The sequence below is a fragment of the Monodelphis domestica genome, chromosome 5 (genome assembly GCF_027887165.1).
Source record: "Monodelphis domestica isolate mMonDom1 chromosome 5, mMonDom1.pri, whole genome shotgun sequence".
Classification (NCBI taxonomy): Eukaryota; Metazoa; Chordata; class Mammalia; order Didelphimorphia; family Didelphidae; genus Monodelphis; species Monodelphis domestica.
Genome location: NC_077231.1, coordinates 296,419,184 through 296,446,361, shown reverse-complemented (window position 1 = coordinate 296,446,361; position 27,178 = coordinate 296,419,184). Strand labels below are relative to the sequence as shown.

The 27,178-nt window shown below is 45.8% G+C and overlaps 1 protein-coding gene across 2 annotated transcripts in view; it reads right to left on the bottom strand.

Moving 5' to 3' along the window:
• Positions 1 to 508: 508 nt before the first annotated feature.
• The window catches only part of UBE2E2 (ubiquitin conjugating enzyme E2 E2), a 324,036-nt gene continuing 297,366 nt past the window's right edge, over positions 509 to 27,178 (bottom strand). For both annotated transcript variants that reach the window (XM_056800341.1, XM_001369719.5), the window contains one exon: positions 509 to 1,215. In XM_056800341.1, the coding sequence (XP_056656319.1) occupies positions 1,118 to 1,215 (98 nt within the window). In that variant the 3' untranslated portion in view covers positions 509 to 1,117. The remainder of the gene's footprint in view (positions 1,216 to 27,178) is intronic.

Below are 27,178 nucleotides of genomic sequence, written 5' to 3'. Positions count from 1 at the left end.
AGAAAGGTTGGGGCCACGAGGAAGGGCCTCCAGAAAACAGGCGCCCTTCCACGTGGGAGCCCTAAATGCGGGGCTCCTCGGGGTGCCTGGCAAGACGCAGAGCGACAACAAGCGTCCCATTTACAGGGGCTCTAAGAGGGGGGGGGGGGGGGGCTGAGGAGGACTTGAACTCCAGGCTTCTATTGGCCACTGAACTAAACCGCCTCCCAGAAGCATCCCCAGACCCCGCCAGCGAAGGACAGAAACGGGGACTTTCCCCCAGCACGGTGGCTCTGCTTTCCAAATGGCAACACCCACAGGTGCCCTTGGTGGTGACAGGACGGAGCCCCCCCCTCCCCAGGGCCAGTCTACAGGGAGCCAGACGGTCAGTGCTGGACAAGGAGGAAGCCCAGGAGGACTGCAGGAGGGAGGAGGGTGAGGGGCCGCCACGGGGACTTGGGGCGCACTCCAGGCCGGGAGGACCCCCCGAGCCCAACCCCAGGGACACAAAGCCAGGCTGCCGCGTGGGCCCAAGTGCGTGGATCCGCCACAGTGTTTATTGAGTGCTCTCAGAATACAAGTGTGCGTCCGCGGCGCCGCCAGACTGGACAGGCGCGCCAGGTCATCCCATACAGATCATTGGTTCAGGCCGGTGACCACAGAGTCTCAGGAATGCACAGTGATGCTTGCATTAAGCCTTTATACAAAACTTGTTCCCAGTCGCATGCACCCACCGATAAAGACTTCCGTACAAAAAGGAACCTAAACACGACACTGAAGTAGAAACGAGAGAATTCTGCATTGGCCTCGTCTGCCCAAAGACCACACAAAAGGAAAACCCACCACACGGACACGGAGCTCCGGGGCAGAGCTCGAGACTAGGACCGGCCCACATTCTCTGCACGAAAAAAACAAACCCCAAAACAAACCCAAACCCAAACCCAAACCCGTCCCGCCTGCTCAGAGGGCGAAAAGGGGGAATAAAATAAAAAGAAGAAGAAGAAGAAGAAAGGCAGGACAACGCGGTGTCACAAAATGGTTCAGAATGTCCTAAAAAGAAGAGCACGAAGGAGGGGGCTATCGATGCACTTGGTGAATGTGCTTGCGGAGAGGTCCGTCCCGAGGCCGCCGGACGTGCCTAGGTCGCGTATCTCTTGGTCCACTGCCGGGCCATCCGGTCGTGTTCGGCTCTGTTGGTCATGTACTGAGTGGCGATGCTGCCCACCAGGGGGTCCGCTGCAAGGCAAACAGAGTGGGGAAAGCGTTAGGCGGGGAGGTCAGGGGTCAGGAGCCCAGGCAGATTTGGGGGCGGGACTGTCCCGAGAGGAAGGGACCAGCTCCCAGCGATGGATGGACCAGCTGCCACCCACACTCCCTCCTTTTTAGTAGATACTGAATGAAAAAATTGGGGTGCATGTAGGGAATGGGGGAGGGGGGAGCCTGGAGAGTTTTAGGGATAAAAATCACCAAAGGAGGGAATCTCCTGAGAGCCCCTGAAGGCAGAGGGGGCTGCTACATCTGTGGTCCCCCCCCTCTGGTGCTCGGCTGCTTTTCTACGTGCCACATCTCTCGTGGTGCCCCCTCCTGCCTCTCCCCTTCCTTGCCTAGTGATGAGGTGGGTGACCTGGGCCTGGCTGGGGCCCTGAATCTGCCCTTTGCATCTGAACTCAGGGCCCAGAATGACCCCCAGAGCCTGAGGTGTGTCCACAGCTGCCCACGGCCTCTGCAGCCCAGACACCCCTAAATGTGAGTGGGGGGCCTCCGGCCAGAGGAAGCCGCTGGGATGGGGCACCCCCTACCTGAGCAGGTGGGAATGTAATGGTTAAAGTTAAATCACGAGGCTGCTGGTCAATTTAGTAACTTCATTACATCAAAGTAGTGACAGGAAAGAGGGAAGTGCAGGAAAGAGGCAGGGAGCCACTGAGCGGACGCCCCTGTGCTCACCGCCTACAAGGGGACCTCCTCCGGGTTTCCCACCCAGCCAGGAGACAGCCAGCAGCGGCCTGGCATCGCCTGATAAGCACTTTTCTCCACCCATTGGCTCTCCATCACATCTCAGGAACCAATCAGAGCTCCTTAATTTGCCAGCACCGCCTAGGGGGCAGTGCTTGTGGGATCAGTTTCCTGTCTCGTTGGTTTCAACTTCCTTTCTCTGAGGGTCTCTCTATACTGGCACATCTCAGTGGTAAACGCCCTCCAGGTCACTGATTGATTATGTCAAACAAAGCAACATAATGGGGAGGGAAAATCCCTTCCCACAACAATAATGTTAGGAAGGACTGGTGCCCCAAAGATCCCTGTCCCCCAAAGATCCCAGCCCCCAAAGATCCCAGCCCCAAACATCCCGGTGCCCCAAAGATCCCTGTACCCCAAAGATTCCTGTGCTCCAAAGATCCCAGCCCCAAACATCCCTGTGCTCCAAGGCCATCCCCCAGCCTCTGCTCAAAGACCTGTGGAAGGGTGAGTCCTCCCCTCTGGTTGTGCACCACCCCCAGCCTGGCACACACACATCATTCGTGCCCAGAAGCACACCTATAATCTATGTGCAGGAGAGGAGGCACTTGGTGCTCCTCTAGAAGCACCGGCCAGGAGGGCTGCGGTGAGGCCGGAGTCCCGCCGAAGAAGGCCCGGCTCTGTCAGAAAGCCAAAGGCGGTGAGGCCACGTCGTCCTCCCTGGCCAGACCGAAGCGGCTGATCCATTCAGACACGTCCTCACAGCCTACAGAATGGGTCAGCCGGACGCTCTCTGCATAAGCTGCCCCTCCAAAGAGGCTCACAGAAAAAAGCCACGCCGAGACGCCGTCAGAGAAGATGTCTGACTGCATCCATCGCGGCCCGTGAGCACATCTGGTGTTGCGGAGGAAGGTTCCTCCGTGGGCCCCAGAAGAGGCCTTCCCAGGAGCTCCGCTTCACTCCAGGGTCTTTCCTGAATTCTCACTCTGGGTGCGAGGCCCAAACACGAGGCAGTTCTGTCCTGCAGGAGCAAACGCCCGGCTGGGCACGGCATCAGTGCAAGCCCCCAGCCAGCAAGCTCTGTAGAAACACTCGTGGGAAAAGGCTTTCATTTCCCACGTCCAGCAAAGCGCTTTGCTTGTGATATTTACTACTCAAAGGCTTGACTTTCCGTTTGCCACAGGCAGCTCCAAACAGTGTTTTATCTTGTCAGAAATGAGAAAATGCATCAAGAGGACCAAAGGCACCATCCGTCACCAAAGCCTGGAACCCAAACTCTCATCTTCCGCGTCCCTGGCAAGTTCTGGGCGGGGCTTAATTGCAGATGGAAGAAGCACCATCCACATACTTGTGGTAGCCGCCATGATACAGGTTTGGTGGGTCTGCTGTTTCCGTCGTTTCAATGTTTGTGTGCCCATTTGGGGCTCTCTTGGAAGAGATGATGGAAGGGTTGGCCATTTCATTTGACAAATGGGGAAACGGAGTCCAATTGGGTGAAATGACTGGCCCAGGGTCACAAAGAGTGTCTGAGACCAGATTCGAACTCAGGTTTTCCTGCCCGCTGTACCACCGAGCTGCCCAGGGAGATGGGCTGACACCGAGAACACGTTTCTCTGCTTCTGCAGGGAAGGCTATCTACTGGCGAAAAGTGGGTCGAAGTGGTGATTAGTACAGAGGAGCCGAGGAGGACAAGGGCTGAAGAAAGGCCACAGACTTAGGCACGAGGATGGGACGGGAGATGGCTCAGAGAACGGGGTGTGGATGAAAGGGGGGCTGGAGGAGACACTAGGGATGAGGGGCGCCCGCACGAGGTGAGGAGCCAAGAGGAGTCTGCGCTCCACACTGGAAGGGCCGGTAGAACAGAGCACAAACCCGCGGAGAGATGGAAGCAGGACCTCCGGGACCTTCAACCATGGGGAAAGGCTTCCATGCCATCTTCCCCGGCCCGTCTTACAGACCCATCCCGGCCCCGCTTCCTGCAGAAACGAAGCCTTCCAGAGGCTGCCGGTCAGACCCTCAAGGAGAGCCGGGATGTCGGATTCACCGAAACCCCCAAGTCAGAGCGCCGGCAGGGACGAGGCGCGGCGGCTTTTACCGCTCCGCACTCCGCCATCGTCCCGCTGGGCACCCGCGCTGAACCCTGCCCTGGGGGTCTCCTGGGGCGCCGTCCGGGCCTTCCCATGGAACTCGTGTTCTAAGAAGAGCCGCGTCCTCCCCTCTGGTCAGCGCCCGTCCCCAGCCACCACACAGGCACGCTTTAGAAACAGAACGAGGCCTCTCCGGGGAATAAGGCTTCCGGCGCCCCCGAGAGCGCGGACTGTCTTCTCTGGGGGCGCCCATGCGAGGGGTCCCCGGCTCTGCGGAGGCGGGGATGAGCCCCCTGGCCGTGGAGACGACGGAAACAGTCCGCCTTCGTGTGAGCCCTTGAAGAAAGGGGATGACGCCTCCTTCCGTCCTCCATCTCGCCGCCGCGTCTGCGCTGAGGTGATTTCCGGGATGGCGGTAGGCTGAGCAGAGGAAAAGGCAAGGCGGGGATTCGTCCTAACACAAGCATTTTCTCAGGAAAAGAGGAGAAACGTCCTAGTCTGAGAAAGGAAATCCCAACGGGCGGAGGGAAAGGGCCGGCGAGGCTCGGAAAACACCGGAGGGACCAGAGCTGCGTAAGGAGCCTCTGGAAGAGGCCGGACGTCGGCCGGACTTGGGGCGCGGATGTCCAAACCAGCCCAAAGCAAAATGTCTTTTCAACTCGATGCTGCCCCAGCCAGAAACGTGAAATACGGAACAGGCCAGTCAGTCCCTGTGAAAACTGCCAATGAAATATCAGCAAGTCTCGAAAATTAGGTCCCGGCGCCCATTAGATGTTACCAATAAAAAATTCAAAGCCTTTTAGAAGTCCTATTTAGGGGCTCACCAGGTGGCTCAGTGGCTTGGGAGCCAGGCCTGGAGACGAGAGGTCCTGGGTTCAAGTCTCACCTCAGACACTACCTAGCTGTGGGATCCTGGACAAGTCACTGAACTCCCACTGGGCACGAGGAGCCAGACCGCGGGCTGGGAGATCCTGCCCTTGAGGGGTTTACAAAGCACAGCTCAGCCGTGGAAGGCAGTACAAGCGTCATCACCTCCACTTCACAGAGGAGGACGTGTGTCCAAATTCAAACCAAGGCCCTTCTTGCCTCTAAATCTTTCCTCCTACATCAGCAGAGTAAATCTTAAACCCTTTCGGTGAGAAGCAGACAACTCTTTTCTGTGAAGAGAGCGCAGAGGGAATTTTATGACAATTTAAGATAAGAAGACTATTTAATGCCATCCCCTCCACAAACAATAAATTTTAGGGATCCCATTGCAGAGAGAACAGTAGATGTTATAGCAGAAAATTTGTAGCCACATCTGATCTATATCTGGGTTTATATTAATTATGGTGCAATAAAAGCAGCAGAAAATTGCCAAGCGGAAGCAGGGCAGAGCCAGGACTAACGGCGGAGGTCAGCGGAGCTCCATTTGCATTGAGATGGTCGGGGGATGGATCGTTTGACAGATCACCAAGCTGGACTTGAGTCCCGTCGAGAGCCAAGCCCCGAGTGGAAACAAAGCGGACGGCGCGTGCCTCGCCGTTAAGACAAACACTATCACCTTCCTTGCTTGGGATTTAGGAATGTGAACGGGCCCCCTGCGTCCTGGCTCCTTGGCCATTCAACGAGTCACGTGCAGCGCCCTTTCCTGGAGGGTACCATCACCTGCACGGCTGACTCTCCATGCTGGGGCACAGAGGAATGAATGAATGAAATGTCTGTTTATCCAACTATGACACGATCATCTTAAAGCTTTCCTAGAGAGAACGCTGAGGAATGCTCACGCAAACAACAATCTCTCGTTATAACAAACAAAAACCCGGAGGTTTGGGTGGGGGGAAGCTCACAGGCACTCTCCAGGACCAGAGCAGTTCCTAATCTATGCTAACATACCACACTGAACAAGAACGTGCAGGAGACCGGGGCCTCTTTGCAGGCATTACAACATCCAGCAGGAACAAAAGGTGATCCTTAACCATGGCCAGGCAGCTGGGGCTTTTGCCCAGGGCACCAAATCTTAGGAAGCAATGAGATCTTCATAGCAGGGCGTACTCCAAACCAAAGGATGCAGCTTGGCTGAAAGTAACTAGTGCAAAAACCTAAAATATACAACCAACCCCCAAACTAAGGGTGGTCCCCCACACAGGTGGTCCCCAACTAAGGCATGGCAGCAACATAGAAAGGCTGTTCCAACCCAGACAACTGCAGGAACCTCCACTGATTGCCTGTTACTGTTTCTATTCTATTCTATTGCTATAACCATATTATATTATTTATTAATTAATATAATTAATTAGTAAATGTAATTAGATTATATAAGACTGCTTCCTTGTTCCTGTTGCTATTATATTCCTCCCTTTTCTTCCCTGGAAACTGGAGCTCTTTATTGCTTGGGATCCCTCCCTTCTCAAAGACTTTTTTGTCTTTACTTCTCTCCTCATTCTAGTACTAGCAGCAAGGGAGAATGAATGGGAGTTGGGGATGGCGGCTAGATTGGCCAATAGGTACTATGGTTCCCTAAGGCTAGGGGGAGATGCATAGTTACTTCATTTAGGTGATGGGATAATTAAGTCTTAGAGATATGCTGGGGCCTGCCCAGTGTCACATAGGCAGTAACTCGGGTCTTCTGAAACTTTCAGTTCCCTCCCTGGGGCCAAGGGGACCAGAGTCTTTGGTCTACCCAAGGGAAAACATGGAAGGAGGGATGGATGGAGCACTTTGGGCCACTAGTTGCCTTTGGATGATCCTCAGGAAACAGGATCTTTAGGAAGAAGATGGAGACTACTAAACAGTAACATTCTGTGGCATCATCCTCCAAGAATAAATTCTGATTTTTTTGTGGAAAAGACATTGCACTAAGAGACAAAATACCTGAGTTCAAATCTTGGCTCAGCTAAATACAACTTGTGTGACCATTTTCCTTGTGCCTCAGTTTCATTACTTGTAAAATAAAGACTAGATGGTTTTCAGGTTTCTAGATCTATCTGCTACATGATTCTAGGGTAATTCCAGGAAGCATTAGAAGGGGAAGAAGAACGTGAGGAGTAAGCCACAAAGATGGTGGGATATCACCTCTGTCTCCCTCTAAGGCTGTGTTATAATTTAGATGTTTTCAATAGATATTTTTTTTTTGGTTTGCTAAAAATAAATGAGCAACAAGCAAACATAAAAGGAAGAGACCCGAAGTCTTGTTCTCCTTCCCCTCTCCCAGCCTCAGTTAAAGGTGAGAGAATAGGAGGGATGGGAAGGAAGGTGAGAGGTATGAAAGGGGACAGAGAAATCCTATCCTGCTCTCATCTTGGTATCCACTGCTGGTTTCCACAGTCCAGGGTTGGAAACTTTGACAGTGGATTTAATAGTAGGCAGAGGAGGGAGAAGAAGAATAAACTCTTTCATTGCCACTTCTCCCTGGCCCCCTTATTCCTCAGCCTCTTCACTCTCTCCTTACACCCTCAAACTGTAATCCTTTGAGGCTTTCAGTTCAATAACAATCACCACTTCAATATCTAGTATGTGCCAAGTTTTGTGCTAGGTACCGTGGAAAGAAATAAAAATGATGTGAAAGGAGCTCCATCTCTCCTTGTCTTTGCCCTCCTGGCTGGAGCACCGCCTCTCCTCCCCCCCCCCCCCCCCCGCCTTGCTAGCAGAACTCTTTGTTCCCTCTGCTTATGGGTGCATCAGGGATAGGTGGGATCTATTCCCAACATGTCAAGGTGAAAGGCTGAATGCCTTTCCTATAGGAATATCACCATGTGAAGTGGCTCCTAAACTGTTCAGATGGTACTTTAGGAACTTATTCGAAAAGCTTAGTGATTTCACTGGGTCAGGTCCATTGTGACAAAAATAAGCAAATGCTTAGAGGTGTGAATTTTAAAACTACTCCACCCTACTCAGGCTGTACTTTAGAAGATTTGATTTAGCTACCTCATGATTGTAACAATGTAGATACTTGATTAGGAATGTCTTGTGAACTTTACATTGCTCCACCCTACTTAGTCTAACAAGGTCAGGAATGTCTGCACCCATACTTAAGGGTTAAGTATCTAGGAGGATGGCTTTTGATAGACATGTGCAGAAACATCTGACAGACCCTGGGCTTTCCTAAGTCAAGCTAAGCTACCACTGATACAGATAATACGCAGGAAAGTGACATAAAACTGTCTATATAGGGTGTGTCACTTCCTCTCTTCACTCTCTTTCCCTGGAGAGGTGGATCTGGCTGATCACTTCCTGTGAGTAGCCTGGGCTCTAGTTCGATCCTGGAACTCAGCCTTGAGGAGCTCCCTCAGACAGTTTCCTTGAGACAGTCTCATGGTGAGTGATAAGACTGATTTCCTTTTCCCTTGGGCTCAGGGAGGCCCCTTTGGCCAAGGCCTTTAACTCCTGCCTGGCTCAGCCTTAGCCGGAGCAGTTTAAATTTTTCCTCTTTCCTCTCCTCTCTTCTCCTTAATTCCTTCTCTCTATATTAATTATGCAGACTATGAGCTGGGCTGTTCTGCCATGGGCTCTGAGGACATCACTGCCAATAATTCAAGAGCCTCACAGCAGGGTTTGTATGGATGACATCTGGTAAATTTAAGGGCTAATTGGGGTTTTGGTGGGGCACTCTAAGGATCTGGCTAGCAGGCATGATGAACCCAAAGCTCTTACAGGCAGACTTGGATAATGATCTGTTTGTAATGAATCAATGCCTAAAAGCCTAATAGAAGAAAACTGGTAGAGAGGGCTTATTTACCTTCTATAAAAGAGGACTTTGTGCACACTTTTTTCATGTATTTAAAATATGAACCCACTTACTGAGATGCAATGTATCTACTTTCCAGAATCATACCTATTGAGTAACAAGGTAGACCTGCAAGTAGATCAAAGGGACTCCTTGATTATAGTTCTTGACCTCCTATGTGAGATCTGCAGATGTGAAGGACATGAATAATGACCCAACACTTAAGAGGAGACTCCTGAAGCATGGAAAAATATGGAGAGAGAAATGAGAAAGATAAATTAGAATAGATGTACTAGAATCATTAGTCTAACTTGTTCTTCAGTGGTTTTTCCCCCAGAAGAAGAATGACGATGAGGGCTAATACTCAGCAACTTACTCCCTAGACAAAGACAGAGGTTCAGGAGAGCATAGAGAAGGGGGAAATAGAAATAAAGAATAATATAATTTGTTAGCTGCAGCTTCTAAAGGGCTCCAGGGACTTGGCATGGGATTGTTTCATTCATTCTTCAAATATTCACAGAACTGTAACTTTCTCTCAAGAAACAACACTACACACTAGCTCTAGAGAGCCAGATGAAAAGTGAAAAAGACATTCAATTCTCACGGGGTGACAGGCTGGGGCAATGGCAAGAACACAAAGCAATAATTATCAAAACTATCTGGCACTGGCTAAGAAATAGAAAGTACATCAGTAGAACAGAACAGACATACAACAAACTACTAGTAGTAAAAGATGAGTCATCTTGGATTTGACCAAAGTAAAGATCTAGGCTTTTGGGATAAGAATTCACTGTTTGGCAAAAATTGTTGGGAAAATTGGAAAGCAGTCTGGCAGAAACTAGGTGTAGATCAGTATCTTTTTAAAAAAAGTTTAATCTCTTTATTCAAAGATATTTTATTTTCCTAATTACATGTAATAACCATTTTCAATATGCATTTTCTGACATAAAATCCAAATTGCCCCTTCCTTCCTGAGACAGTAAACATTATCATATAAAAACATACTTCCACATTGGTCATTGTTGTGAGAAAATACTCACATAAAACTAAAACCCCCAAATAAAACCAAATAAACTAATATGAAAGAATAGTATGCTTTGATCTGCATCTGACTCCAGCAGTTCCTTCTCTGGAGGTGAATAACAGGATAACATCGTTTGTCTTAAGTCTTTCAGAACTGTCCCAGATCATTGTATTGCTAACAGTAGCTAAGTCTTTCAGTTAATCTTTCTACAATATTGTTGTTACTGTATACAATGTTCTCCTAGTTCTGATTATTTTGCTCTATATCAGTTCAAGAAGATTCTTCCAGCTTTTTCTGAAATCATCCTGATTATTACCATTCTTTATAGCACAATAGTATTCCATCACCAACACATAGCACAATTTGTTCAGCTACTCCCCAATTATTGGACATTCCCCTCAATTTCCAATTCTTTGCCACCATAAAAAGCTGCTATAGATATTTTTGTACAAATATATCCCTTCCTATTTTTAATAATCTCTTTGGTATACAGACCTAGTATTATAGGATTATAGAATATGACAGGTATTACAGGATTAAAGGCTATGCACAGTTTTAATAACCCTTTGGGCATAGTTCTGAATTGTCCTCCAGAATGGATGAATCAGGTTCACTACTCCACCAATAATGCAATAGTATCCCAATTTTGCCACATTCCCTCTGAATTTACCACTTTCCTTTATTGTTATGTTGGCCAATCTGATAGATATGAGGTGGTACATCAGAGTTGTTTTAATTTGTACTTCTTTAATCAAGAGTGATTTAGAACATATTTTCATATGTTTAATAGTTTTGGGTTTTTTTATCTGAAAACTGATTGTTCACATCCTTTGACCATTTTTCAACTGGGAAATGACTTTTATTATAAATTCTACTTCAGTCTCTATAGATTTGAGAAATTAGACCTTTTTCAGAGAAATATTTTACAAAATTCCCCCCCCCCCCCGTCCAAGTTTCCCCTCTAATCTTGGTTATTATTGATTTTGCATGCACAGGAGATTTAATACAATACAAATTATTCATTTTATGTCTTATAATGCTCTATTATCTCTTGTTTGGTCATAAATTCTTCCCTTCTTCATAGATCAGACAGATAAACTATTCTCTGGTCCCCTAATTTAGCTATGGTATTACTCTTTATATCTAAATTATATACCTATTTTGTTCTTATCCTGGCATAGGGCAGTGATGGTAAACCTTTTTATAGATGGAGTGCTGGGCCCCATCCCCATCCTGCCCACCCCTATACTGAGTGCCATGCCTCCGCTCCCCCCAATTACCTTACAGAGGGGAGGCAAGAAGAAACCCCATTGGTTGCTGGGTAGAGGGACCAGTGAAGTGAGGAATGTCCTCAGTGAGTATAGAGAGGGGGAGGAGAACAGTCTGAGTGCTCTGCACCCCTCCAGCTCTGCTGCCTGTGAGCCACCCACCTTAACCACTGTGTGCTCCCATTGGCTACTGGATGGAGAGGCAGGGGAGAAGGGGAGAGGAATGGCTCTACCCGAGTCCCTCTGCCTTTCTAGTAATGAACTCTGTGGGGTGGGAGGGCAGCCTGGCACCTATGCCATAGGTTCACCATAATTGGCATAGGGTGTAGGATATTGGTCTCTATCTAGTTTATGCCACACTGTTTTCCAGTTTTCCTTGCAGTTTTTGTTAAATAGTAAGTTCTTATCCCAAAAGCTGGGGTGTAGACCAACATCTTACATGTTTACTAAGATAAGATCAAAATGGATACATAAGCTAAACATAAAGGGATGTATAAGCAAATTAGAATCAGAGAGAATATTGCTTATCAGATGGATTTATGTATAAGAGAAGAATTTATGAAAGCAAGAGATGGAAAGCATTGTGAAATATAAAATGAACGATTTTTGATTACATTACATTATAAAGGCTTTGTACAAATAAAAAGAATATAGCGTGAAGATTAGATTTAGCTGTCTCCTGATTGTAACAATGAAGATACTTAGCTCTTCCTTTATTGGGAAGATTGAATTGTAATCCACAATCTATTTTTAGGTTTTAATCCCCAAAAAGGTGATAACTCAGTTTTTTAAGTAGATCTACCCATTTTAACTACAAAAAGGTGTTAAGTAACTATAAAAGGTGAACTAACAAAAAAAGGTGTTAAGTAACCCAAAAGATATAATCTAACCAAAGAAGGTGTGAACTAAAGAGTGGGCAGTCCTGGAGAAAAGCATCTGCTGTGATTGGTAGACATGAAATTTAGGGGAGGTGACACAAGAGAAAAAGATCTTTAAAAAGAGGACTGTTTCGAGATTCGAGTTGGATGGAGGATTCTGTAACTCAGAGTTGGACTGGAGGAACTGGACCCCTGGAGGAACTTGTGCAGGAGACCTCAGAATGCTTTTCCATTTTAGGTCTAAACCTCCAAGAAAAGGCCCATTTTCTTGAGACTCTTTTCCCTGATTGGGGCCTTAGTATTTCTATCTGGTTCAGAGGAAGCCAGAGTTTCCTTTTCTCTCTTCCTTAATATCTGCCCTTGATTGTAAATAAACTACCATAAATTCCATTTACTTTAGTAATTCATTTTGGGATTTAGAAATTAAATCCCTGGTGACCATCTATATAAATATTCAGAATCCAAGCACAAAAAAATTTAACAGTAGCTAAGACTAGAAGGAAAGCAGAAAAATGGAAAAACATTTTTATAGACAAGTTTTTTTTTTTTTGGATAACTGTTTCATCTCAAATATATAACTTTTGTCAAATTTATAAGACTATGAACCATTCCTCAATTGATAAATGATCAAAAGATATGAACAGAAAGTTGTAGGATAAAGAAACCAAAGATTATATAACCATATAAAAATGCTCTAAATCAATACTGATTAGAGAAATGAAAATCAAAATGTGAAATTAGAATCTGTGCTGAGATATCATCTCATACCTCTCAGATTGGGTAACACGATAAAAGGGAAATGTGGGAAAATGGGGACATAAATAGTGTTAGTGGAATAGTGGAACTGTGAACTGAGTCAACCATTTTGGAGAGCAATTTGGAATTATACCCAAAGAGTTATAAAATTAGGTATACCTTTTGACCCTAGCAATATCACTAGTAGGTTTGTTTTCTAAGGTAATCAATGAAAAAGGAAAAGAATGTATATGTTCTAAAACATTTCTAGCAATTCTCTTTGTGGCAAAGAACTAGAAATTGAGGAGATGCCCATCAATTGAGAAATGTGGTAATAAGCTGTGGCATGGGATGACAGTGATGGGATACTACTGTGCCACAGAAAATGATGAGTAGGTTCATTTTTTTAAAAGCCATGGAAATATCTATGTGAAATTATAAAGAGCAAAATGAGAACCAAGAAAATATTATCATATACAGCAACGGAAATATTGTTTGAAGAATGTCTTGTGTATGTTCACCTCCAGAGAAAGAACTGATAAATAGAAACAAGCAAGACATAGTTTTACATATATATATATATATATATATATATATATATATATATATATATATATATATATATATATATATATATATATATATATATATCTTTGTCAAATGATGGAGGGGAGGGAAAGGGGGAGAGAAATACCTGGGAACTTTAATGTAACAAACAAATAAATACATTAAAGAAAGAAATATGCTTATTTTGACCTGGAAATGTAACAGATGTGTAGCTTGGAGTTTCAATTATTTGGCTTTACTTTGATGAGAATCTATGAATATGATCAATTAGCATTTTGCAATGTGGATTCAACATTGTTGAGTAGTTTTCATGTATTTCCCCCCTAAAAACATGCTATTTATAATACTTAAAAACTCTCCACTGAATTGGGAGGTAGAACACCGTGGTTCTAGTCTCAGTTTTGCTATAGTGAGACCACAGAAATCTCTTCTCTCTTCTTGGACTCAGTTTTCTCATTTGTAAAATGAGGAGAGTTTCAATGAGGGTCTTGGAACAAAGGCTAGCTAACCAGAATCACAGAATTTTAGCATTTCAAGAGACTGGTTGGGTATGTCACAGGGATTCATTGTTCTGTATGGTAAGGCCACTGAGATATCTTCCAGCTCTGAAATTTTGTGCTTTTGTAACACAGTGATCTCGTAGGTCCTTTTCTGAAGCTCACATTTCATACAACTACTGCCTAGAATCTCAGTTGAACAAGTAAATCTAATTTCAAATATCTGACTTTTAAGTTGCCTGGATTTGAATGTCTTGCCCCTGATGCTTGCAGTTATGTGACTTTGGATGAGTCATCTGATCTTTTGGGGTCTCAGGTTTCTTTCTCATCTATAAAATGAGGTTACGTTAGATGGCTTCCTTCTAGGGTTCCTTCCTGCCCTAAATCTATGATCCTCTTAAAAAAATAGTTTCACAGCTTAACTATAGCAGAAATTTCTACTAGTCAATTCAATTCAGCAAACTGTTTCTAAGTATTCTCTACATATATGAGAGGCAAGGTGGTCTTGAGGATAGAAGCCTGGCTTTTGGGGTCTCCCAGCCTTGCTTTCAATATTGCTGCTGACAGGTCATGGTGGTATGATGCAGGGCAAGTCACTTAACCTCTCAATGTGGTAGGCAACTTTAAGCCATGGAACAAGTATAGGCTGGCACTGGTGGAATGAATGTACTCATCAGGAATACCCCCCCCCCCCCCCCCCAGGAAATCACAGGACCAGACTAGAAACCAAACCATCAATTCAGACCCACAAATTCAGAATTCATCCTAAATCTGACAGTAAACTATATCAAAACATATACTATTAATTCAGTTTGCTGAATGAATTAACAGGGTCCATAAGACCACCAAGGCAATATTCAGTTAGAAGTGATCATTTGCACACAAATAATGGCTAGCGAACAATCATTGCCATATTCTCATTAAAGAAGACCCAAGAGGTCTTCTCCTCAGAAACCCCTGGCTATTATGTTACAGAGTATACTTGGAAGTAATGAAATTTTGTTTTCTTAAGAAGATCCCATTATTCACACTTTTTACTGAATCACATTGACTTTCCCAGTAATTATTGCAAATGAGTATGATTTTTCCTTTACTTTTCTTTCAAAAGCCTCCCAGGATGAATCAGTCCCATAAGGGTTATGTGAATTCAAGAAACTGCATTAGTGAACAAGAAATTGAAAGAAAAATCACTAATCTGGGGGAAACGTTCAGAGATAACAGATGACAGCTGCTGGATTCACTGCCTAATCATGTGAGAGCCAGGAGTCCTCTGGGTCAAAGAAAGTTCAGGGCTATTCTGTAGGCCATGGGAGGAAAGAAAAGATGGGGGGAAATAATGGCCAGCCGGCAAACTAAATCCTGTAATTGTTCATATACAGAAGAGGAGTAACTTTTCCTTTGGCCTTTTCTCCTTCTACAGGTAAGTAATGAGGGAATTTTTAAGCTGCACCTTAATTTTTCATTAATGTGGGGAAATCATCTTTTCTTACTCCCAAATCAGCTTTTCTATTCATCATTGGAAGAATCAAATCTATCAAAAATTTTCATATTTTCAATGAAAAAAAGTCCTAAAGCAAAACAACAAACAACCCAGTCCATGGACAAGCAGAGTGCTATTTTAATAAGAAGGGATGGAGCCCAAATGAGGGTGGCACAAAATGTTTGAAGTGGGCTATTTTAGGACTAAGTCTAATAAAAGTTACTGTGATGGTGGCAGGTATCATGGCATTACGGGGAATGGATCTGTTGTGGAGTCAGGAAGACCTGGGTTCAATTTTTTACCTTCAAGACCTATTAGTTGTGTGTCCATGGACAAGTTGCTTAATCTCTCAATGCTGAAGGCAGGGCTCAAGGACAAACCAGACTAATTGAGGAGGTATTTCAGGGGAGAGATTTTCCATAACAGAAGTTCCCTAGACTGACAAAATCCACTCATGTGAACCAAAAACAAACCAGCAAAGAGAAGAGGAGAGGATCTAGAATTAAGGAAGATACTGAAACGTTGCTTGGTAAAAAGGCATCTTTTTGGCATCTCTTAGTTCTGTATTCTGAAAGCAGGATTGGAGAGGTTAGTTGGAGAAAGGATCTTGTTGACAGTCATGATGAATGAAGGCTTTCCCCCACAAAACAGAAATATCAAGGGTAAAGACAGCTCCATTTTCTTCACTGAAATGCCTCCAGTCTTGCCTTGTTTCGTCAGACCTCTGCAGTAAGGTCTTTTACATACTTTTCTGGCTGCTGGGCCTGTCACCACAGTTGTGTTATCTTCATGGATTATCCAAAATACTTCCCATGGTTTGCTGTTCCCTTGAGGCTGACCAACTTTTCTGGAAATCTCTCTCTTTCTAGCTTTTCTAACCCTCTGAATTTGCTGGCTAATCTCCAGTGTCTTCCCTGCCCATGGCAGAGATGGGAAACTAATCATGGCCTGAAGGGTTGAGCAAACCTGCCCTAAATTCAAGACTTTTAGGACTTTATCAAATGACCTCCTGGAGGAGACACAGTAGCAGGAGTCCCCCAACATGGGCTGGGAACAGAGAGCTGGAGAGACCCAAGTGTCCTACATCCAAAGAAAGCCTCTGAGAAGGAGTATAACTGGCCACCATCCCTCCTCTTACTGACCTTCTTGAGACTGATGGAGATAGTTTGTAAAGTGCTTGGCACAGTGCCTAGCACAGAGTAGGTGCCTGATAAAACTTCCTGCTATCTGCTCTGCCCTTAAGCTTCCCAATGAAGTTCCCAACAATGCCACCCATAGCACCTGAGACGTGGGAGCACCTTTCCCTTTTGATGCTCCCACTCCTTGGTGTGAGGCCCAACACATCAGAATACAGTCCTATTGGGTTTGCCTCTTTACTGGCCTGTCTTATCATTTTATGACCACCTTTTCCAATTCTTCCAGTTCTAGGAAGGACTGCCCCCACTCTATTCCTGGAATTGATAAAACCTTGCATGGAGTCATGGGTGGTGAGCAGTGGGTAGCTTTATAGTTTTTCATGCTTATTCATGTTCTAAACATGGAAATGGCTTTACAAACACACAAAAATCCCCCATCAATATCTCCTGTGTCCTTAGTGACTTTCTGCATATGCTCTCATTTACTGACGACACTGGAACCCCAACAGAGGCCGCTAATCCTGCCGGGGCAGTTTAGGAAACAAACATCAAAGTGTAACAACTTGTAGTCACATCCATCCAAACTTTTAATTTATGCCTCCATAAGGGTCCAGGTTTCCACCCCCCACGGCCTGTTTCTTGGAAATTCTTTTAAAAAGGCTGTTATGAAAAACTGGGTCATCCTCCCATTTAATTACTAAATACAAATATTTCTTGTTACAACTTGGTCACAAATGGAAATTGTGGCCAGTCCAACTGGGAATTGAGAACTTGAGATTTTCTATGCCCTGATTAGTTTTAAAAATCCTAACAAACAGGAATGTCTACACCCCTACTTAAGGATTAAATGTTGAGGAGGTATGACTTATGACAGACACGTGCTAGTAAGTGACAAAACAGAAACAACTGACAGACCCCTGGGCTATCCTAAGTCAAGCTTAAGCTGCCATTGGTACATGTGAGATGCAGGAAGTGATGTAAAAAAGTCTATATATTTGCGTCACATCCTCTTGTGGGGCTCCCTCTCACTCAGGGAGATGCTGGGTTTGGCAGCTGTGTAGCTCGTGGCAGCATGCTAGGCGTCTTGGCGTGCCTGCAGCTCTTGTCTGGGTTTGGCGGTGAGCTTCCTTGATGAGGTGACTGGGAGAAGCTCAGTAGCGGGGTCAGGTAAGGCGTCTTCCCTGAGCTCTCTTGGAGTTTAGGCTGATTCCTTTTTCCTTTACCTCCTAAAAGCACTATCCTCTTAGGAGGCCCCTCATCTCCAAGTAAACGTCCTGGCTGAGGTCTATGAACTCCCCTTGGCTCAGGCTAGGCTGGAGAAATCCTACACCTACTCTCTCTCTCTTCTTCTTAATTCCTTCCCTCTATATTAATTAAACCACCATGAAATTCCAAAACTGACGTGAGTATTTTTATTGGGATGGAATTAAATCCCTGGCGATCATTAGTATAATATAGTAGTCAAACCCCCTAAATTTACCCCTTGCAGAATTGATTAAAAGTTGTCATCGTTGGAGTGGCTGATCAAAGAATAGGAACAAATGCTCTGCACACAATGTTGATTTTCCATTTCTCAAGAATTGACAAAGTAGCAAAAGTGATTCATATAATATCAGCTAAGACACCGACCTTAAAATAATCATCCGTCAAGGTGAATAAGTGAGATGGAGGCTTCCCACTTCTGCCTATCAAGGCCTTGTGGAATCAAGAGCTCTTTTCTTGTAAACCTCTTAAATTCACTCACTAATGTGCCCCTCCGTTCTCATCGTGCTCCCTGATTGATGTTCTTTCTGTCTGCTTAGCACTCTTAGCCATGAATCTCTAATCTAATCGAGGCTTCTCCCCATCCCTGATTCTTGGGTGACTCCTTTGCCAGGACGGCTCTATATTTCTAGCCTCATTTACGTGGTCCTGGGAAGTCCCCAGCTTCTAGATTTCTACGTGGAGCCGAGAGTAACTCACTGCGAGCCGGACGTGTCTCTCTTCTTTCTACATCCAGAGAAGGTAGATGAGCGAACACCAGCTTTTCAAGGTTTATTTATGCCCCGGGGGGCTCCCTGTAAACTCTGTATAACTGTGGCCATTTCCCTCCAGTGTCTGAGGCGTCAGTGATGTAAAATGACTGTAAATCAGTCTGTAGCCAGACTAGAACGTGAAATGCTGACGTGAATGACTACTTGGATTCCAAACGAATCTATGCCAGGAGCTGATTTCCCCAAATTAACTAAAACTGTCCAATACTAGCTATGGAAATTAGCAGTTTATTTTCTATTTCTTATAAATATTTTTAACTAAGTCTTATTTGTAAACAGAAAAACTCAAAAGCACACATTAAGGGATAAATTGTTGGACTTGGGAATTAAGAATTCAGTCCATAAGCATTAACTAAGCACCTACTCTGAGCCTAGGGCCACAGAGGAAGTATTCAGGGTTAAATTCAAATCTGGCTCTTCCTGACCCCAGCCCCCCCCCCCCCAAGGTGCTTAATAAATGCTTGAGTCAGTTTCCTCCGCTGTAAAATGGGGATCATGCGGCCACCTTTCAGGGTTGTGTGAGGATCAAACGAGACATCTGCAAAGTGTGTGCACGGCTCCACAAGTGCCTATTTACGCATTGCTGGGACAGCTTCTTGGGAGCAGGGACTACGGCCTGCCTCTCTCTCTGGATCCCCCGTGCTTGGCCCGGCCCGGCCCAGCGTTGGGCTCGCCAAAGCTCTAGGGAGCACGGAGAGGCCGAGGAAGGCCCAGGAGAGCCCCGTGCAGAGGAGGGCGCTACAAGTCGGACTGCAGTCTAGGATGGGGAGAGAAGAGGAGGGATGGGAGGTGACGGCCTGAAGGAGAAGATGGGGAAGGCCTATGGCGAGGAAGAGGGGGGCTCCTGGCCAGGGATGTCCGGACACGGCCTGGCTGAGGTGGGATCATGCCAGGCAGAACCAGCACGGAGATGAGGCAGGGCATGGGCGGGGAGGAGAGCGCCAGGCGCCCCCGGGCTCCCCAGCCTCCTGAACCTTCTTCCCTTTGACCCAGAGCTTCCATTAGCCAAGAGTGCCTGGCCCCGCTATCGCCTCGTCCAGGGCGGCTTTCTCTTTCCTCATTTTGGGGGAAGGAGACTGGAGAGGGCTACCTTCGGGCAGGCTTCAAAAGGTCAAGAGCTAGTGACGCCCCCAAAGCCTGGGAGAGTGTCCATGGCAGGACACGGCAGAGGAGTGGCCGTCCACTGACCACTGTACTGGAAGTAACCCGTGGGGGGCCGACGCTATTTAGAAACTATTAAGTTTAACCCATTCTCCCTGCAATGATAGAGGGGGCCAAAGGGTGGTCCAAGAGGGCTCTGAACAGGATTGAACTGTGTTTGGGAAAAAGTTAACAAAATACAGAAGCTACAAAGAAATGTGTGAATGTGTGCTTTTCCTGTCAGTAGGGCCCCCAGGGGTTCCTCTGAGGAGGGGCCTCTGTTTAGGTTTGCCTTTGACCCTTTGGTCTAGAAGAGAATGAATCCTTCTGTTAGAGGGAAATATTTGTCATCTGTAAGTATCCATTGTAAAAGCTAATTAACGTTAATTGGCTAAATGAAATTGGGCACTAATCAATGGCATTTAAATGAGGGGTGACTACCCCAGTGGGGGCTCAGTGAAGAAGCCAGCCTGGCCTGGGAAGCTGATGGAGAGTTTGACTCCCTACTTCCCTTTGTTGGGTACTTATTATCACGTGCCCTTTCTGACCCTCTCCAGACATGGGGCCGGCCGCTTCCCTTTTGAAGTGGGCTCTCCGGCCGTCTTCCTGCCTTTGCCCCTCCTGACCATGCTCCTCTGCTGGGGCTCTGGGCCTTCCCGCCCCCGAGGCCAGCCCTGCCTCTACTTTGCTGACCAGCCGCAGAAAGCCCGAACTACGCAGAGACGGTTCCTGCCTTCAGACGCAAGCCCGAGCGAGGCCCAGGAACGCGGCCGTCCGAGGCCCGAGCGAGGCCCAGGAACGCGGCCGTCTGAGGCCCGAGCGAGGCCCAGGAACGCGGCCGTCCGAGGCTTTGGGGCGCAGAAATGATGCGGTGTGCGTGGAAGGGCCCAGCCAGACGCCAGGGAAGGGGTCCCGGTGCTGTCAGATCCTGCCGTCCAGAAGCAGGATCGGTCGGCAATAAGGAGCAGCCACGGAGGGGAGTCTTCAATGATCCTCCCCGCGGAGGCGGTGTCTGCGGCCCTTGGTGGGGGAGGCACCGCACTGACCACTCTAAAGGACTACCAAAGGCCTGCGTCGGCCCGGCCAAAGGGTGCGGGAGCGCGGCCCTGTCCAGGCCCTCTGCCTTTCACTGCTCTGTCCAGAGGAGGAAGCTTTGCCAGCAGCCGTGTTCATGCTGGGCACCATCTTGGGCTAGGCCTGGGGGTTCATGAGCTGCCCTTCCCCCGTGGTGATTCTGAGGAAGATCTGCAGATCTGCATAGAGCCAAGGGGGGGGGGGGGAAACAACCACGGGATGTCGATATCTTTTCTTGGAAGACGATGGAGGTGGGAGAAGCCCACCTGCCCAAGGCCAGCTTTTTATTTTTGTTGTCCCAGTGGGGGCCGTGACTGCCGCCCCTCCCCCATCTCGAGAACAGAGAGTTCAAGGGGACCATGTCCAGCCGCCTGCCGGCCTCTGCCTTGAAAGCGACTCCCTGGCCAGGCTGCCACGGAGTCCTCTGCTCCGTCTGGGAGGATTCTCCTTCGGGAGGAGAAAGAGGACCCAATGGATGCTTCCGTGGCCAGAGAAGACGCCATGGTTAGACGATTTTTAAAAGCCTCCGAACTGCTCTAAGAAGGGAAAGAAGAGGCGAGCGCTGGAAAGGACAGAGTGGAAGCCCACAGTCCAAGCCGGGCACGGAGGCCCCTGGGGGGGGGGGGCGGCCCCGCTTTTACTCTTTACATGAGCGAAGTAAACACAAACAACTGGAGATCGCTGTACTCTCTGGTTTTCCATTCCCTCAGCTGTGGGCACCCATTCAAAGGGAACTTTTAGAGCAGACCACAACAGCCTGGAAGACCGAAAAATGGAGTCTATGTTTTTAAAAGGAAAAACAAAGCTCTCGGATCGCCGCAGCCCCAGTGAAGGAGAGGAACGGACGTCCGGGGCTCACTGTCAGTTCTACCATACTTGAACATGGCCTCCTTCGGCAGGGCACAGTCCAGGCTTGAAAACCCCTGCTTGGGGCAGCCCATTCAAATCAATCAACAAACATGTCTTGGGGCCGCAGCGGATAATCCCTGCCCTTAAGGAGCAGCACAGACTAATGGAGGAGCCAAGTACAGCATAAATAGGAAATGGTCCCGAAGTAAGAGGGGTGGGGAAGGCTTGCTGTGGAGGCCCGTCCTGAGGTCAGTCCTCGGAGCAGAGGGGGAAGAGCATGCCAGGCACGGGGCACAGAGAGCCAGAGAAAGTTCCTGCAGTGGGAGATGGAATGTCTCATTGGTGGACTAGCCCGAGGCCAGCCACTGAATCAAAGACTGTGTGCAGGAACAAGCTAGGAAGGGACTGGCGGGGTAGGAGGGGGTTGGGCCGGAAAGGGCCTTGAATGCCAAACAGAGCACTTTGTATTGGCTCCTGAGGGTGCCAGGGAGTCCCTGGAGTTTGCCGAGTAGGGAGTGACATGGCTGGACTCTGCCTTTAGGAAAGTCACTCAAGAGGCTGCATGGAGAGCAGCCTGGAGAGATTTGGGGCAGCTTTCCTTTCCTAGCCATCCCCACAGCCATTTCCCACCGCCCTGATACTGCCTGTTTGGACCATCTCCTCCTGGCTAGATCTCAATAGAGCTGGGGGACTCACTCTCTCAGCTCTGTCTTGACTGGCGACTGAGTGAAGACAACTCGCCACTATTTCCATCTAGCTCCAGACAAGACCGTTCTTCATATGCCATCCAGGGTTCCGTCCTTGCCATCAGCCACGAGGGCAATTCCTATTCCTGCTTCCTGCTTCTCGCTTTGGGCTCAGCCACTACAGCAATGCTACTGTTGTTTCTGAAGGGTTGATGTGTTGCCCCATAGACCAGTTCACTGCCATTTTGACTCCTCTGAACAGAGCTCCTTCTTTGGCCATCCCTGATTTTTATGCATTGTCTCCCCGGTTAGACTATATGGTCTCGAGGCAAAGGACTTCCTCACTTTTCAACGTGCATCCTTCGCATTTAGCACAGCGCCTAGTATGCAATAAGAATTTAACACGTGCCCATTCGTATCGGGATGAAGCTTGCCTCTTGCCATTTTGCAACTTTCCTCCATTGTTCCTAGGATTGCCCTCCAAGATCAGCATAATGAATCCGTTCCTCACTTCTTTTCCTCCTCCTTTCCAGTACTGAAAGGCAACTCTCATGTCTCTCTCAGAGTTCTCCAAGCAACATGCCCTCCGTTCCTTCTGCTGACCTTCATACGGCATTCCTCACTTTCTGGGTGTTCAATTGCACACGTACCCAATTTTTAAGTAGAATTTCAAAATTTTAATACATGTCAAGAATATGGGCAGCTAAAGAATGATAATCCCTTTCATTTTCTTGTATTGCTAATTATGTCTGTTTAGGCATATTACCTGTATAGAATCAATCTATCTATAATTGATAGCACTTTCTTAAGCATCTACTGGGTGGTGGGCACTATGAAACCAACCAGGAATCCATTTTACATTTTGGAATGAAGCTTTTTTTCTTAAAGAAGGAAAGTGAGTGATAATTAAAAACATAAACATTATTTGCTCAACATAAATTTGGCAGTAGAGAGTGTAAACCTCAAAATTCCTTAGACTTATAAATGTTGGAAATTTCACCATTGGGATATTTCATACTTGGAAAATTTCTTACTGATAGTCTATTGGAATGGGAACCCCATTGGCATGGGAGGTTCCTTCTCTTCCCTTCTTCAGATTACTTTAGGACAGAAACCTTTTGCTGAACAATGGAAAGGACTTTGACCTATGCTTAAGCATAGAACAGGAATTTCTTTGAATCATGATTGATTTTAGAATTGATACAATGGAGATACTTGGAATAAATCTCCACCCTATTCAGTCCTAACAGGATTGAGTAAGGGCTGCAGCCTAGATCAAAGATTTAATCATTTGAAAATATGACCTTCAACAGACATGTGCAAAAGCCAGAAACCTCTGGGCGGTCCTGGGTTAAGCTAGAGCCTCCATTGGCACAGGGAAATTGATGAACAGTGATTGGTAGATGGGAGAACTGAGAGGAGGAACTTGGAGGTTTTCCTTAAAGATAGGAGGGTCTGGAGACTTGAGGGGGGTTGAGGAGTTTGGTCGAGGTGATTGCGGTGGACTCGGAGAAGCTTGCGCTGAAGGAAGCTGAAGGTGGGGGCCTCTGAGACTGTTTCTCCATTTTGGTCACGTGAGTGATAGGGACTGATCTCTTTTCTTTGCCCCAGCTATCTAAGGGCTTGAGCCTTTTGGCCCAGCCTAAACAGAAGGGGTATTTAAGCCCTATTCCCTTCTCTCCCTTTTTCTCTCTCTCTATCTCTAATTCCTTTCTTGCTCCTATTGTAATTAAACTCCAAAAAAGGCTGACGGCTGACTTGAGTTTTTCATTTAGGAATTACATAGCTGAATTCCTTGGCGACCTTAAATTAATATATATCAGTCTTTTAAAGTGATTCCCTTGTCACAAGAGGTAAATAATGTAAAAATGGAGATTTGAACCCTAGACTTCAATCCCCAGAAGTCCTTGCTAGTTCCCAGACTGCCCTCTAATCTCCCTGAATCTCACTTGAGTTCGAGAACACAATGGCTATTTAAACTGACTGTATCCGCCTACCCGCTTTCTCTTCCTGCTTCGGCTTCTAAGCACACGCTTCTCTCGAGGTATAGTAAGTGAAATAGAATGGGCCTTTCACCCCTCCTCAGCACGTGCTTTCTTATTTTGTATTTTCTCTATTTCTTAATCTTTAATAAACCTCATAAAAATATAATACCATTTAGCATAGAAATTAATTTAAATCATAACAATAATTAATTTTGAAGGGTAGAACTTACCAAAGTTTTAAGTTGGGCAATGATGGCAAATGGTGCCACCATCCTGAGTCAAACAACGGTAGCCAGGATTCTTGTTGGGACACATGGCTCCCACTACCATACTAATACAACCTTTGGCAACCACTTTAATACTTATTGGGTTCCATTTTTTATTGGGCTCAGTAAGCACTATTTTGATATCTAAATAACTCCTCCAGAAGAAGCACATGAGCTTGAGGTGGAAGGTATCTCAGAGGAGATCTAGCTTACCCCATCTCCCAACAGGAATCCTTTCTAGAATAAATTTTAAAAATAATCATAGAGCCTTTGCTTTCAGATTTCCAGGAAGGGCAGAACTTCCTCACTCTTGCTTGGTAAGAATGTTAGATGTCATGCAATGTAAAGCCTTCATTTTACAGATGAGAAAACTGAGGCTGACAGAGGATGAGTGACTTGACCAGTGGTCATCCAGAGAGGAAGTCACAGAGCCAAGAATTGACCTCAGGCTTTTTGACTCTTGATCCAATGCTCTTTCTTCTCTATGAGGAAACCATCTATTTAGGCTTGATGGTCTGCAGCTCTTTCATTTAACTAGAACTCAGGGCTTAGAAAGAGTGTAGCCATCCTCTTAATGGCTAATTTATATGGTGCTATAAGATTCTCAATATTGTGAGGCAGCTGTTATTACTATCCCTATTTTTAGATGAACAAACTAAGGTTGAGACACACAAGGTCTCATTGCTAGTATATAAGCAAAGATTCAAATTTGGGTCTTCTTGATTCCAGGTCTAATATTCTTTCCCACCTAGTGGCCCCTTTTATCATTTGACTGATGATTATGAGATACTGGCCAATAGCAAGAAAAGGGAATATTACAGTAGACACAGGATGAGCTCGTTCTGCTAAACAGATATTTCAGTCCTTAGCTTTATTCACAGCTATTTTCTCACAATAAAATTCTATTTTAAATTTACCCCTCTATGCACTGTGAGAATTGCTTCAGACTGGGGACAAAAGTGATAGAGCAGAAGTATGTGGCACATATCTATACTCTAAGAAAAAGACAATCTCATTGTTTCAATGAGCATCTTTAACTATTTTGTTGTCATGGAACCCCTTGGCAATCTAGTAAAGCCTATGGACCAGAATAAGATTTTAAAATGTATGAAGTAAAATACATAGGATTGCCAAGGAAATCAAAAGTGAATGAAAATAAAATTAATACTTTTTTTCTTGTCCAAGTTCAAGGTCATACTGAAATTGATCCTCAGGAAACCTCAGGTTAAGATTGCTTGGTGTGGGCATAAAGGCAAGATGGTCGAGTAGAGAAACACTTAGTTGAGTTCTCTCAACAATCCCCTCCAAACAAGCTTAAAATAATACCTCCAGTAAAATTCTAGAATGATAGAGCTAACAAAAAGTCAGAGTGAGGCATCCCCTCAACCCAAGAACACACAGGAAGTTGAGCAGAGCTCTGCAACATGGGGAAAGACGCTGACCCAGAGCCCACATGGAGGAAATGACAGTAATGGGACCAGAAGGTGGTGACAGTAGCAGCAGCAGCAGTAGCTTCAGGAGCTCACAAGCCAGTAATGATAAGGAGACCTGGCCCCTGGTCAGAAAGAGATTACAAGGGACCCTTGTGCTAGGACTGGATGTAGAACTGGACATAGTTGGGCATTTCCATTGCCTATAACCATTTCTGGATCATAGTTCAAGGGAAGAGAGAAGTACATTCAATCAAGAAGCAGTAGAGTCTTTGAGAGGCAATGAACATTCTTGGCCTGAAGGGCTGCTTTTGACATCAAGAGATGAGGAGTCCTTCTAGGGTAAGGATCAGAGTGTACACCAAGAGAGCAATGACCACACCACTCCCCAGATCACATACTTTAGAAGTACTGAAAACTTTCAAGCCACCCAAAGCTAGCTCTGAAAACAGTAGTGCAAAAAAATCTCAAGGTAGAGACAGAGCCACTTTGCCTCCCATGCTGGTACAGAGTCCAACATTAACATAAAATTCCAAATCCAGTAACAGGATGGGAAAATGAGTAAACAATAAAAAAGAATTTGACCATAAAAGAAACACAAATCAAAAACATTACAATGGTGACAAGATCAAGATACAAACTCAGAAGAAGACAATGAAGTTAAAACAACTATAAGCAAAGCCTCTATAGGGGAAAAAAGGTGAATTCAACACAAGTCCAACAAGAATTTCTAGAAGAGCAAAGTGACTTTCAAAATCAAATAATAATATTAGCATAAAAATTAGACAAAGAAATTATAACAAAGGAAAAAAGTTATGAAGAGACAACTACTAACTTGGTAAGAGATACACAAAAATACTGAAGAAAGCACTTAAAAAAAACAGAATAGGTCTAATGGAAAAAGAGGTACAAAAGGTCACTAAAGAAAATGATTTCATAAAAATTAGAACAGGCAAGTACAAGCTATGATTATGAGAGGCCAAGGAACAAAACAAAGCCAAAAATATTAAAAACAGAAAAAAATGGGAAATGTCTCATTGGAAAACTGATCTGGATAACAGAACAAGGAAAGGCAATTTAAGAATTATTGGATTATCTTAAGATCATGATCAAAGAAAGAGCCTAGATATATTTCAAGAAATTATCAAAGAAAACTGCTCCATATACTCAAACCAGAGGGTAAAATGAAAGAGTCTACCAGTTACCACCTGAAAGAGTTCCCAAAAGAAAAATTCCCAGGAATATTATAGCCAAATTCCCCAAATCCCAGGTCAAAGTACTTCAAGAAGCCAGAAAGTTTGGATTCCATGTAGCCACAGAAAGGATCACACCAGATTTAGTTGTTATTGCATTAAAGGAACAGAGGGCTTAGCTGGGATTACAACCAAGAATAACTCACCCAGAAA